General features: G+C 46.6%; 1 protein-coding gene across 1 annotated transcript; it reads right to left on the reverse strand.

The window, feature by feature from the left end:
- Positions 1-3,060: 3,060 nt before the first annotated feature.
- Positions 3,061-6,548, reverse strand: GUCA1B (guanylate cyclase activator 1B). The gene is made up of 4 exons (XM_068419362.1): positions 6,345-6,548; positions 5,357-5,506; positions 3,807-3,921; positions 3,061-3,188 (listed from the first exon to the last, which is right to left on the reverse strand). Exons 1-4 carry the CDS (start codon positions 6,546-6,548, stop codon positions 3,061-3,063), a joined length of 597 nt encoding a protein of 198 aa, XP_068275463.1.
- Positions 6,549-13,626: the final 7,078 nt, after the last annotated feature.

Here is a 13,626-nt window from a genome sequence, read left to right on the forward strand (position 1 = left end):
AGCACGGAGTCAGATGTAATTATTCTCTTTCCTTCTCAGCCTCATTATTTCTACCGCTCAGCGCTTTCCCTGGGAATGCACCTTTCAGAGTATTTTAGGCTGCAGAATCCCAGTAAATGATCACAGTATTTTGGGCTGCAATGCCTCTCCCCATCAGCCACCTTCAGCAACAGCCTCACCTTCAACTTTCCAACCTGATTATTTCACCTTCAGTCCTACACAACTTTGGAGGCATCAAACATGAGAGCACATGGTAGACGCTCAGAAAAATCACATGGTGCTTGCCTTTTCCAAGCCATCCTGTTTCCCGATTTAGACTAAAAAGAAATCCGATCAGTCAAATCCAATTCTAGCTGGGCTGTAATTCTGGAAAAATGGATTATGCAAAGTGTCTGACATCAACAGCTTGATGCGAATGTTGAATTGATCTTGGGAAGAGATCAAAGTGTTTATACCTATGGATTTAAAAATAGGACTAAGACTAAAGCACTTTGCTATTTCTTGACAAAAGATTACACAATTGATAAGAGGAACAATATTTCCACAGGGTCATGCCAGCACTAACACAAGTGCTATCTGCCACGTGCACCACTTCTCTCCTAGGTCTGCCCAGGCCAGAGAAAGTGCAGGCATCCTGTGTCCTGCTGCTGCTTCCTACACTTCACTTTAAGCCCTAACCTTCTCCAAGGCTCCCTGGCTCAAGGAGAATCTCATTGCAGCAGTCAGCCCACCTTATTGTAAGCAGCTATTTCAAATTCCATTTGGAAAATATTTTTTTTTAATTATACACAAGCTTTCCACCATCATTACATAGAAGTTAAACAGAAGATACTCCTTTCCTAGTCTGCATCTACAATAGCATCACCATCTCTGCCTTACATTTGTCTTACCCAGGTTTGCATTACACTTAACACCTCCCTTAAATTCTTTATGTCAGTCTTAAAGGCTACAATTCTGGTCCAATACTCAGGTGCTTACACACATCTTCACCTTCATTCCAAGTGAAAAATAAATACTACAAAACAGAACTTTAATAAATAATTCTTTATTAAATCCATGTGTTACAAAATTTCTACCAACTTCTGTTCCAGTGCTCAGTGTTAGGATGCCCTCTACCACCCCAGCAGAGGACTGCCGGTGTGGGGGACACCAAACAGCTCCTTCCCTGCCTCATCTGTCCAGGTGAACAGAACCAGAGAGTTTAAAGCATTTAAGTAAAACTGCAGTATGCAACTATAGTAAATAAACACCCACTTGATTAAAAATTGTGCACAAAGCAGAAATAGAATGTGTTATGTTGGTTGAGATGCTGAAATTGAAGGAATTGGAGATTTGTATCCTATCATGAAAACATTTGTCCACAAGTTGTAAGATCAGTAAAGGAAATCTTTTCTTCCAGGCCCTCAAGTCAGAAGTAAGGTTTTTCTTTCCGATCTTTGGCTGATAAACTATTGACTTCAATGAGCTTTAAAGAGCTGCCTTGCAGCAGTGTAAGCTAGAAGCCTAATCTACTCTGATACGTAAGCATGCCACAAGGCAGCGTGTATTTACAGAGAACTCTTAGAAAGGCTCTTTAGAAGGGGAAATGTACATGGATTTGAACTCTAGCACTGACTGTGTCTTATCCTGAATACTTCCTCATGTTCCTGAATTTAAACATCAGTTAAATTGACAAGACCACAAACCAGCAAACCAATCAACTAATGAAAGATACTACAGTCATAATTAAAGGCCACAAAGGAAGGATTGCAAATCTTTTCATGGTTATGACTTGGCCCATTGATCACATGGGAAAAATAAAATAAAACAGACAAACTCATGTTATTTTCCTAGCAAAATTTTTCTTGCCAATAATCCAATAAAAGTGAACTGAAATAATGGTTCAGCTCAAATTCTCTTTCCTCACACACATACATATATAGGTGTATGAGTGAGCCATGAGAATGGCAGAGCTCAGCCTACAACCTGTGCAAGTTTTATATCTGTAGTCTGTGGCTAATTAAGTCCAGTGTAAAACCACTGTACTACCTCAGTAACTCACTCAGATTTTTCTTCACTTGTTCCATTCTGTGGTCCTGTCGATAAAGCAGGACTAATCCTCTCACTGCAGAGGCACTGCCAAGCAAAACTCTGCTCTTCCCTTCCCTCTCCTTCCCCACAAAACTTCTCCTAGTGCCATGAAAGTCCTGGAGCTTCTTGAGCTCATTCAGTCTCCACAGGTCAGGAAAAGCTGTCCTAGAGTGGTGATTCAGTAAGGAACAGGGGCTCCAAAGGAGCACAATCACACTCGTGCAAATCTGTCCTCTAAACGTGGCTGTTCACAAGATGTGCAATTCCTACCGCTGCTCAGGGCTTGCAAATAGCACTTTTCCAGCCCCACAGAAACCCAGGTCCCTGAACAGATAACAAGGAGCAGACTCTGGTCCCCAGGAGGGAGATGTAAGGAGTTACAGCCCACACATTATATTTTCCTCAACATTGTGTACTGTCTTGGCTACCCCTCGTAATCCAATTCTCATTTTTGATAGTGATATGTTGGTGTTCAATAATTTTACATTAATAGCAGTATAATCTACTAAATATGCATACAGGCATCCTGCATGTGTAAAGCCTGTCAGAGCACCTCTTCTGTTGTCACTGTTGGTTCCATGTGTTTGTATCTCTGCAGGCACAAATGATGCCAACACTAGTCTGCACTGGAGACAGTACCACTGCATCAGGATTTCTCCCTTCCCAATCCCATCTGTCATCAGAATTAAACCCCGCACAGGATCCGCTGCAGGAAGCCATGAAAAGTTTGTTCCTTGGGGTGTAACCCAAAACCAGAGCTGGCAAACACGGTATCGTGTACACAGACTTATTCATGGGCCAAAAATAGTCTCTGGGTACCAGCAGTACACAGCGCATGGGTTTTAGATTGAGATATGGCTTCTTAAACCACTGAAGTTTTCATCTGAATGCTGAGATTGCATTAAAAAGGAAAGCCACTACCACCCTGGGGTAAGAGAGCCACAGTTGTAGTCAGCATCACATTTTCAGCAGTATCAAAAGTGAATTCTCTCAGAACAAAGCACTCTTTCTCCTCTGCTCAGAGATCCATCCCCCAGGATTTACATCCATTTGCAACATCTTCATCACCCACTTGTCTTTCCTGGCCCCATCAATGAACTCGTCAAGAGACAACTGCCCTGTGTATGAGATGAGGACAACACAAGATAGGGAGACAAAACACGTCAGATAAGACACAAGAGGACAACAAGAAGAAGTAAAAGCCATCTGAGTTTCAGAAAACATGCTAATAAGACAACAGCCATACTTCATTTCCCTATATAGTTTAGGCCAGCTAGGACAAACCACCACACTGTAACCCAACGCGTTCACACCTACCCCATCCCCTGGGCTAACAAATTGTTGCATTAGCTTAAGCCTGCTTCTCCTGCAAGTCCGATCCTGCAAGCTCCGACGTGAATGGAGCCACTGAGTACTCAGGCTGTTTGTGCTGGGACTGGGACCTATGCTCTGGCTACTGGGGACTTTCTGAGAATGAGATCTGTGTGGCATCAAAACCCAGACAGAATAGTGACCCCTGTGTACTTTACATTACAATAACAATGAAGATGATTTCCTCCTACTGCACCAAGTTATTCCTGATTCTAACAAACAGACCAGAACCAAACCCAATGTGTCTAATATGAGTAACATAATAGTCCTAAGTGATTTATTGATAGACATAATTAAAGCTAGCCTGCCCAGCACAGATAACTTCTCATTACGCATGAACGCAATCTGAGCCATCGATCACTTACCATCCCCATTCTCATCCACTAGCTGAAATATCCTGTCCACAACCTCCTCCGGCGTGAGCAATGGAGTCCTCTCCTCCACCTCCACCCGACACGCTTTCTTCAGCTTGTAGATAGACTGAAAAAAAGTTCACAGATTAGGAGGACTGGAAAATGAAAAGCAGTGAACTCCATTATCTTCCCAATGGTGTAAAGGTCTTTTACAAAGGCTGCAGTTTCAACCTTTCCAGAAAGATCTGCCACTCAACAGCCCCAGACCTTTAATGAAACCTCCGACCTCATGCTCACACACACTGTAGATTACTTCATTTGCTCTTTGAAGCTGCTGCCCTCCTGTTTTCCTTACACGTATTGGTCAGACCTCAGGGTTCCTTTGCAAAGAACAAGGCAAGAGTTTCACAGACGGAAAATCATCTGACTTTTGAGTATGATTTTTTTCTAGCATCTGAGGTCAGGCACATCTGGATTTACCCAGCCCTCTCCCAGGGGAACTTGTGCCCAAGATGTGAGATCAAACTTGTATTACCATATATTTTGACCCATAGTTTCTGTTTCACTTTGTCACTGGAAAGGGGCAGATTTTATCTCTTCCTTCCCATGACAACCACCTGTTCATTATTAACTTCACTCCTTAGGCTGAAGGGTTTTGTCTGAAGTCTTCCCAGAGAGGGGATTAGCAAGGGCCTAACACAGCTCAGGCCAATTCCTGGTTGACCTCAAAGCTATAATTGAGTCTGCCCCAGACAAGATCCCCAGGTGCTCCCACACCTGCACTGGTGGCACAGGTAACAAGCTGGTCACACTTCCCAGCCAAAAAGACCTGCTTTCCACAGGGTCAATTTCTGATGTCTGCTTGATACTGCATTTCACCTCAGATCCTAAGACATTCAATGACCATTAAGCCTCACAAGTACTGGTGTGCAAGGGTGAGTAACAGCACCTGTGGTGGAGAGGTGACCAGCACAATCACCAAGGTATTTACCTAAAGTTATGCAGCAGTAAGAACCCAGGCACCCTGTGTCTGACTGTCTGCTAAGCCACATGCATCCTCTCACACCTTCACACAGTCAGTAATTAAAACTAAGTGCAGAACATAACAGAAACCCAGAAAGGAATAATTACAAAAGAGACATCTGTACTGATTTGTGCCTTGCAGTGTATTCTCACCAGCTACTAAGGCAGGAAACTTGGCTCCTGTAAGGGGCATGGAGTGAAACCCTCTTCCACTGGCCAGTGCAATGAATCTTGGTGTAAAAAGTTTGAAAGGAAAAGCAGAGCAGAGATACAACAACTCCACAACAGCACCTGGTTGCTGCATGTCTGGACAGCAGCAGCAGGGGCCAGGCTGCCCACAGTGGGATTGACTGGTCCCTCAGCCACCCCACCAGTCCCCAAACCACTGAGCACATGCCCCTTTCACCAAGGTCAGGCATTTTCACTTCATCACTGCCCACAGCTGCCTTGAAACCTGATTATCACAAAACCCATATACATCATTACATTGCCAAAGAACTGTGATTGCTTAAATCAGTGATTAGGCAATGCCTACTTACCTCAACAATTTCCAGCAGCTCAGGTTTATCTATGCAGCCATTCCCATCCTTGTCATATACTTTGAATGTCCACTTCAGCTTGTGTTCCAGTTTTCCTCTTAAAACGAGATTCAAGGCAGCCACATATTCCAGAAAATCAATGGTATTATCCTGTAGAAACAGAACAGCAGCTGAACAGCACTTAACTGGGTACAGTTGATTGAAAGCTGCTTACAACACCTGGATAAAAACTGCCAAAAAATATAATCCATAGGACAGCTGTTTATTTTCCACTTTATATACCCCAAGACAACACAGATTACAGGGAGGATGGGGAGGCAGATGAGGATCAGTGCAACTGTGTTGCATTTCTTTTGACTATCTAAAATATCACAGGCTAGTATTACGCTATCTTTTGTGCCAATACATGGGTATGCATGAACTGCTACTAAACCAGAAAGCCCACTTTTCCCAGGTGTCTGATGACAAACACAGCACAGGGAATCAAAACCAGAATGTCTGAATTGTTCAGCATTCCTTTACTTTTCAGCAGCTAAAATCAATATGTTGTTACATGCCACCTGTTCACACTGCATATATACACTTCCTCCAATGTATAGCAATTCTCTGCATTATAATTCCCACTCTAGCATGAGACATAAATATTTTTTTTCCCCATGTAGCAACCTTGGCTATTTGAGGATCTTTTCAACAACACTGTCTCAAAATGTAACTGCCTAAATTTCAACCTTTTAATCCATCCTTAGTCCCCCAAGGGAACATTCTGTCCTTACTTTGGGTACAGATTTAGGAAAGGATAAATCCATAACAGCCCATACAGAGTGGCACAGTATGTGCTCTTCTCCTGCCTTAGCAGGTCCATCGCCCTTGCCTTAGTCTCATGAAGCATAGTAGCCAGGGGGAGAACTGCACTAAACCACCTCCAAATTACAGCAGACAGACATACAAATTATTAGACACATAATTGTAAAAACTCCTCACCACTTACCCCATTCTTATCAAAAGCTCTGAACATGTTTTCAATATACTCTGCTGCTTCACGGTTATCCTGGACCCCAAAGAACTGCTTGAACTCATGCATGAAGAGGGTCCCACTGGGACATTCAACCACAAACTTCTTATACCACTCCTGCAATTCAGCAACATCAATCTCTCCTTGCTCCCCTTCAGCGTTGGTGAACTGCTGTCCCATTTTTCTCCGTAAATCAAGGTTAAAAAAAAGAAGGAACAAAAGGAAAACCCTGCCAAAGTCCTTTGCTTGTATTGTCCTTTTATCACCTTTAGTTGCTTTTTCTTTGTTCTTTTTCTTCTCGCTGTCTTGTGCCTTTATTTTACATTAATGTTGTCTCTTGCTATTTCACCTTTTTTGTGTGTTTTACTTTCTTCTTCCTCTTTCTCCCTTACAGTTCTCACCACCACCGTTTTGCACACTCACTTGCTGATCATAGAGTTGCTTCTCTGCATTAGGGCAGTATAGCATATGGTATCAGGCACATATAAAAATAACTAAGATCATTAGGAGATTCCCACCTATGAGTCACAGAGACCTTCAGATGTTCTGAGCTGTGCCCTATTTAGGAGCAGACTCCAGAGGCTCAGGGTCCTTCTGCACATTAACACCTTCATGTCAAACAATTTGTGAGGCAAGGTTCCCTTTACATACAACCTACAACCCCACTCACTTTACTGTAGTTTTTCTAGGGGAAAAAGGGACTGTAAGTGAGCTTCCCTAACACTAGTTTTTCAGTACTGGCATGTATTACCTGCATTGGGAGGATATATTTCAGTGAAATAGGGCATAGTAACAAACAATTACAACAAATCCTGTAAAAATAAGCACATACAGCTAACACCACTCACATGAAAAAAACCTGCTAGTGCATAAAGTTATTTGAATGTCTGCTATAGGCTTCTCTCTATACAAAATGATAGAGAGAACTAATAAATACACATAGATGTAAATATGTGTATTCTTCTCATTTTCACAATTCATTCTTAAAACTCACAGTTAAAAATAACAGGAACATTTTATTTCCCTACTTTTTAAAGCATTGAGCTCTCCTTATTCCCTTTCCCCTTTTGTACCTATCCACTGAAATACCCCTCCTGCTTACCCTTACTGCTAAACACCACTTACCACTTTTACTACAGATACAACACACAGCTCTACCCCAGCCTCCTTCTGTTCTAGCATAGCTCAGCGCAGCCCAACAGCTCCCAGCCTCCTACCACCAGAGACCAACCCTCCCCTCTGCAGACAACCTGCAGCTCTTTCCTTCCCTGACTGGAGCCACCAGCTTTTATCCGTATCACACCAGGTGTTCTGAATCCAGCCATTACCTGAGTCAGCTGGAAAGCAATGACCCGTAGCTATAAATGCGTCTGAGCCAGCCTGATGTCTAGATAGGATTCTCCTTTTAAGAGGACTGGAGCAGTATTAGCAGGAAACAATAGACTCCCTATTATAATAATGCTGAGGCCTAGAAGGATTTAAGCTGTTCACTTTTTTAGAACATTTTTTTCCCATTAGTTTGGAAAGAAGAGTTTCTCATGTAAAAAAACACCAGCTAAGAATCAGTTGGAAATTTGATTCTGCAGAATAGTACAGCAATTCATACTGTACTGTAAGAACAGGGTTTGCTCTGAAGTAAGTAACCCATCTGCAGTATTGTGTGTGTGTGTATATATATGTACTGCAGGAGCATACTAAAACTTTGCACTTCTGTACTAAGGATACCCAGGCAAGGCATGGTTTCACTGAAGAGTCTTAAGTAAGAAGAGGCTATAGGCAGTACAGAAGTATGGAGAGGGATGGGAAGGACCAGAGGAGTTGCCAGAAAGGTTGACTGCTCCCTTTCAATGAAAAGGGATGCTTTTATCTAACAAGGTAGAGGAATCCAATTTGCTTATCTTTGTGCTTAGAAGAATGCAACACGATTAATAAACTCAATCCTTTGTTTTGTAAATGCTGCAGCCTGGCTCTGTCCCCCAGCACTTGTCTCTTAGCTGGACCTACTAGAGAGCAGCCTTTGGCAGCCATGGTCACTGTGGTGTTTATAAAATAGTTCTGTTGCATTCTCCATCTCCCCATGCTCGGTTACATGTACCACATAAAGAAATAGCTTTTTCTCTCAATGATATTTGTTGCATCACTTTGGCTAATATCTGGCAAGGGCACGGATTCTCTCTCTGGGTCACAAACAGCTTTCAAGAAGCAGAGGTGCTGCTGCTGGGACGGGGTGGGGAGAGCTTGTCGTGCTTTCCCTGCAGCACAGCTGGGGAGTTTTGCGGGTGCTGGTGTGAAGCCTTCCACCATTTTGTGCTGCTCTCCTGCACCAAGGCTGCGTGCCGGAATGTGAGCGCTGAGAGCACCCAACAAGACTCCACATGCCCAGGACATTGTCTTGCCTCATTGCATAATTTTGTTTTGCCTTATGGGAATTTAGTGATGTGTTCCCAGGAGAGAAAATGGTTCCCCTTTGTTTTGATGACTACAGTCTTTTCCAGCTAGGAACAAAGGACTGCAAGAGACCTGGTTACAACGCCTAGCTGGTGCTATGGCAGGTATCACGACATATAATCGTGTTGATAAAAGTACTGATGTTAATTTGGCACTGAAATAAATTAAATCCCATAGCTCCTGGTATGAAAATTCCTCTGCATATACTCTCATCATCCAAAGTGTGTGCTCTGCAGACTGCACTGACAGAGCTGCTGTCTCTCAGCCAGTAGAACGTCACTTTATGAAGTGCAGTTTATCAGCCAAAGGATTTCTTCATTTGATTTGCAAAAAAGATGCAGGTAGAGGTAAACATAAGCAGAGAGAACTAAAAAGAATCATTTCTAGAAAACACGACAGTAAAGATGTTAGTTCTATTTAACTGCCTGAAGGGTTCTGATCAATGCTTTGTACATGATGTCAGAGAGAACACTTTGGATGATTAGTTGCAAACAGGTAACATCTGATTACATGTCCTGCCTAATGAGCTATCCCCAGATTATCACCTATACAGCTCAAAAGCTGCAGAGTTTCCCAGCCAAGAGCATGGAAAAAGACAGCGTATTCCCATCAGTTCACTAACACAACGTGCTGCCACATGCTTCAGGAGAGGCTGGTAGAAACTCAAGGGGAGGAAAAAAAAAAAACAAACCCTGCAGAGGGCTGGGAAGACTCATTTGTTTGGCATCTGCACTACTGCTCAGCGAAGGCAGCAGAGGCTGGAACAACGGCGGCAGCGTGCAGGCAGGCACAGCTGCCTGGTGTGAAAGGACCAGCTTCAATGAAACTGGAGGCAAGACTAAATCCCTCGCCCACGCTGGAGTGGCCCTTTCCTAGTAGTTTTGCTGCATTGCTCCATTATTTTAACTACCCCAGCCCTGACCTGCCCTAAGACCGCTCTCATGGGTTGGGCGATCTCGGGTGTCCTTACAGTGGGCCTAGAAAGAGGAAAGCTCTGCCCGGGGCTGCTCCCAGCCCTCCATCGCAGACAGCCCGGGGCGTGCGGGTGGGTGTGCAGCATCGCTGTCGGTGGTGTCTGCTTCCAAAGCTCCCTGAGCACCACACCACAAAGGAAAGCAAACCTGAAGCATCCTTAAATTTACCCGTCGCCAGGCAGGGACACGTGGCCAGGAGGAATGCAGGGAGGATGAACAGCATTTGAGGAGAGATCAAAGATCCCTCATACTTCGGCTGGGAGTTCAGCCCAGCCTCTCTGTGCGTCTCTTCCCAGTTGCTCACCAAATCGGCCACACCGTTGCACATTTTTATACAGCAGGAATAACAATACGGTCGATGGTATTACAGGAGCAACTGTCCCTTGCTTCGCATATCACAACTTATCAGGTACAACAAGCCAAAGACATCTAAACCTCACCACTGCAGTGCTATCCCGCAAAAAAAACCCCCACTAACATTTGAGTGTCATCTATCGTCTTTTGTTCACTGCCAGAAAGATTTTATTATGTGCTGACAAACTCCTGCTAAATGTTACCTCTAACAGGTAGAAGCCTATTATATGAATGAAGCCTGAAATGAGCGAAGCCTGGAATATTTCTCTTACAAGGCAAACTTTCCAAGAAAAATGCAGAATTACCTTTTCTTTGCGTGTAAAGATTTTTAAAATTTTGCAAGGTTCCAAAGTCTTGGCATAGGATTGAGCTTTGGGTGTAAATCAGCCCTTCCAAAACCGGGATTCAGAACTATCCATAGGGTTCATGATGGGAAGGACGAGGGAAATTCCCACTGTTTTTTCTCTGGTTCATTGAAACTGAATGGTAAAGTATTGTGTGATCTCTTGAAACCAAGATTCACCACTGAGTCACGGTTCCCCACCTACGAGGGGAAGAAATGAAAGGCGAGGCTGGCGGGGAGCGCGGTGGGCGGCTGCGGCCGGGCGGGGGGCGATGCCGCGGAGCCCCGCGCAGCCCGAGGCGGGTGTGCGGGCGGCGGCGGAGGCGACAGCAACATTTTTACTCTTTTCAGAGAAAACTGCGTGCCCGTGGCTCTGCGTGACTCGCAGCTGACTGTAAGTTTTGCCTTCGTGCCGCGCTGAACACGCTTTGGACCGCGAGGACACCAGGAACTGTTTTGTTTTGTTTTCTTTCCTGAATATTCCATTAACAAGGCAAAGAGCCGCGGCAAAACGCGGGGCGCGGATGCTCCGCTTGCCCGTGAGACCCCCGGGTGGGACGGCGGGAGGGGACCCGGCGGTGCCGCAGCCCCGCGGGCGCGGAGCGGAGCCCCCCCCAGCCCGCGGGCGCGGAGCGGAGCCCCGTCCCCCCCCGGCCGTGGGCGGGGCGGGCGCGGCGCGGCTGCGCCCCGCGCACCTGGGCAGGTGAGGGCGGGCCGGGCGCTGAGTGTGCGCCGGCCGCGCTCCCCTCGGCCCGCTCCCGGCCCGCCCCGCCGCTGCGCCCACGCGTGGGCCCCGCGGGGCGGCCGAGAGCCCCCGCGGGCGCGGAGCCGGCCCCCGCCCGCCGGAGAGGTAAGTTGCGCGGGGCAGGGGGGGGGGTCGCGCTGCCCGGCGGGACCGGCCCGGCCCGGCCCGGCCCCCGCCGCGCCCCGCCGGCACCGCGCAGCCCCGTTCCGCGGGGGGCTCCTCGCCGCTCCCCGTGAGCGGGGTCCGGGGGGGGTTGGTTTGAGCCGCGGCAGGGGCGCGGGTGGCCGTGGGGCGGTTCGCGGCGTGGGGCCGGCCGGAGCGTCCCCGTGTCCCCATCGGGGCTGGAAGGGGGGCGCCGGGGCGGGGCGGGGGGTCGGTCCGACGGGTCCGAGGCAGCCGGGAGGGTGAAGCCGGCTGAAAATGTCTCTTTATTGCGCCTTTCCTCATCGCGCCCGCGCTGCGTTAGCCCTAGGCTACGTCTTTCAAGTTGGCGTAAACCGAGGCCTAGAGTTAGGGCAGGGGTAATATTTGCCCCCCTGCCCCGTTCACCCACGGCTGTTACCACCCCCAGAACCCAAATCACCTGTAACAACTCGTGCCCCTTACAACTTCATGGGCTGCCCAGGCATGGCAGAGGGCTGAGGTTACCAGATTGGGGCGCGGGGACTGTGAATTGTAAGAGTTAGTTGTGTTCAAAGCGTGTTGCTTGCTGGGGAGCACGGGTGGCTGTGAGAAAAGGGACGTACAGATCTCTGAAATGTGGGAGCTGGAGGTTCCCCGTGTACGGAGGTGATTAAGTGTCGGACAATTGGATGAAAATTCAGCCTGTTTCTCTGTGGGAACACTAATGTTAAGGGTTGAGCCTCTTGCCTTTGAAAAAATGGATACAAATCCACTAAATACAGGACAAAGTAATCAAACACAGGTAATGAGCAAGGAATGAGGTCTGTGGTATCGCAGCGATGAGCCCAGAGAAGACCCCATCCTTCTTGAGAGGCTTCATGAGCAGGGTAGAACACTGAATACACTTGGGCGTGCAGGTGGAGAGTGAAAGCATCTGTGCAGCAAGGCTGAGACAGGCTTCAGGTCGTGTTTTCCTGGTGTGTTGTTACGCTGGCTGGCACCGTGCCGCAGCCCCGAGAGTCACCACAGTTAACTGGGGCTGTCCCTGACCTTGGTCACTTGTCTACAGCCATCAGGGAAGCGGCTCCAGGATGCCTGCTCGTTCCTGGGTTTGCTTGAGTTGTTGGGGTGAATGTCTCCCCTCCAAGGAAAAACATGCAACTTAATAATAATTGGGGTACAGGGAATAATTACATCACTGACCAGAAATGCATTAGCAGCACAGGGATGTGCTAATTACCCCCCTGCACCAGCCAGTCTGAGTGGGACTAAAGCAAACTGGAGGATTCCTGGGTATGTGCACCAAGGAGGCTTGAGTGAGGGCCAAGTGTCCCTTGGCAAATCCAGTCAATAGCGTGAAGACGTTCCCACCTTTGCAGCGCTCAGAGCAGCCTCTGGCGTTAGCGGACCCCACGGGATCGAAGTTGAAGGCTGTAAGAGGCTGACTCACCCTCTGAGCGGAGCATTGGGATTCAAGTTGATTTGCTGTCGGTTATCGTGTCAACAAGTCATTGGTGATAAAAGGTCATAAAGCATTGTAACGCGGCGTATGGACAGACGCCGTCTGTGAGCCGGGGGACAATTCAAACCTCGTGGGGCAGCGCCAGCGCACCCTCCACGTGACCCAGGGTGTCCTGTTTGAGAGGCAGGAATGTTTTTCCCTGGTGTGTGGGTTTGAATTTGCTCTTGGTCTTGCAAATGTGTGTGTGCACAGTGTGTGTTATTAGAGGCAGAGGGGACTGCTTGTAAAGTTATGTGTAAAAGAGATTGTGGAAACCAGCTTTAGTTAGGATTTCTTTGTTACGATGAAAAGTCACTTTTTCTTCCTTCGCAAGGAAAATCAATACCTGGTTTTGGTCTCAATTCTAAGTCCAGGATTAACCTGGACTTTGTGTCTTTGCAAACACGCTACTGAAAGTTTCATTCTGATAGGATTTTCGAAATGGGTAACTGATACAGCAGAGTGTCAGAAGCACAAAAATGATTTTGATGATTGCTTTCTGATCCTTTGCAGCTCCTTGGAAGCAGTCTGCTAACATCCCCGGGTCCTTGACAAAGCACATTTTCAAACTATTATTTAAAGATGATTTGCAATTGAATCTGAACATTTTCTTTGCTTAACAGATAAGTTGTGTTCAGATTAATTTTGTGTGAACACTTGCATCTGCATGGGATCTGCAGGTATTTGAACAAATAAAACCTGTTCCTAGACTAGTTCTTGGATAGGATTTTTTAATCTCCTCTATCTCTGCTACTAGACACATTTTGCAA

This window comes from Nyctibius grandis, chromosome 27 (assembly GCF_013368605.1).
Source record: "Nyctibius grandis isolate bNycGra1 chromosome 27, bNycGra1.pri, whole genome shotgun sequence".
Classification (NCBI taxonomy): domain Eukaryota; kingdom Metazoa; phylum Chordata; class Aves; order Nyctibiiformes; family Nyctibiidae; genus Nyctibius; species Nyctibius grandis.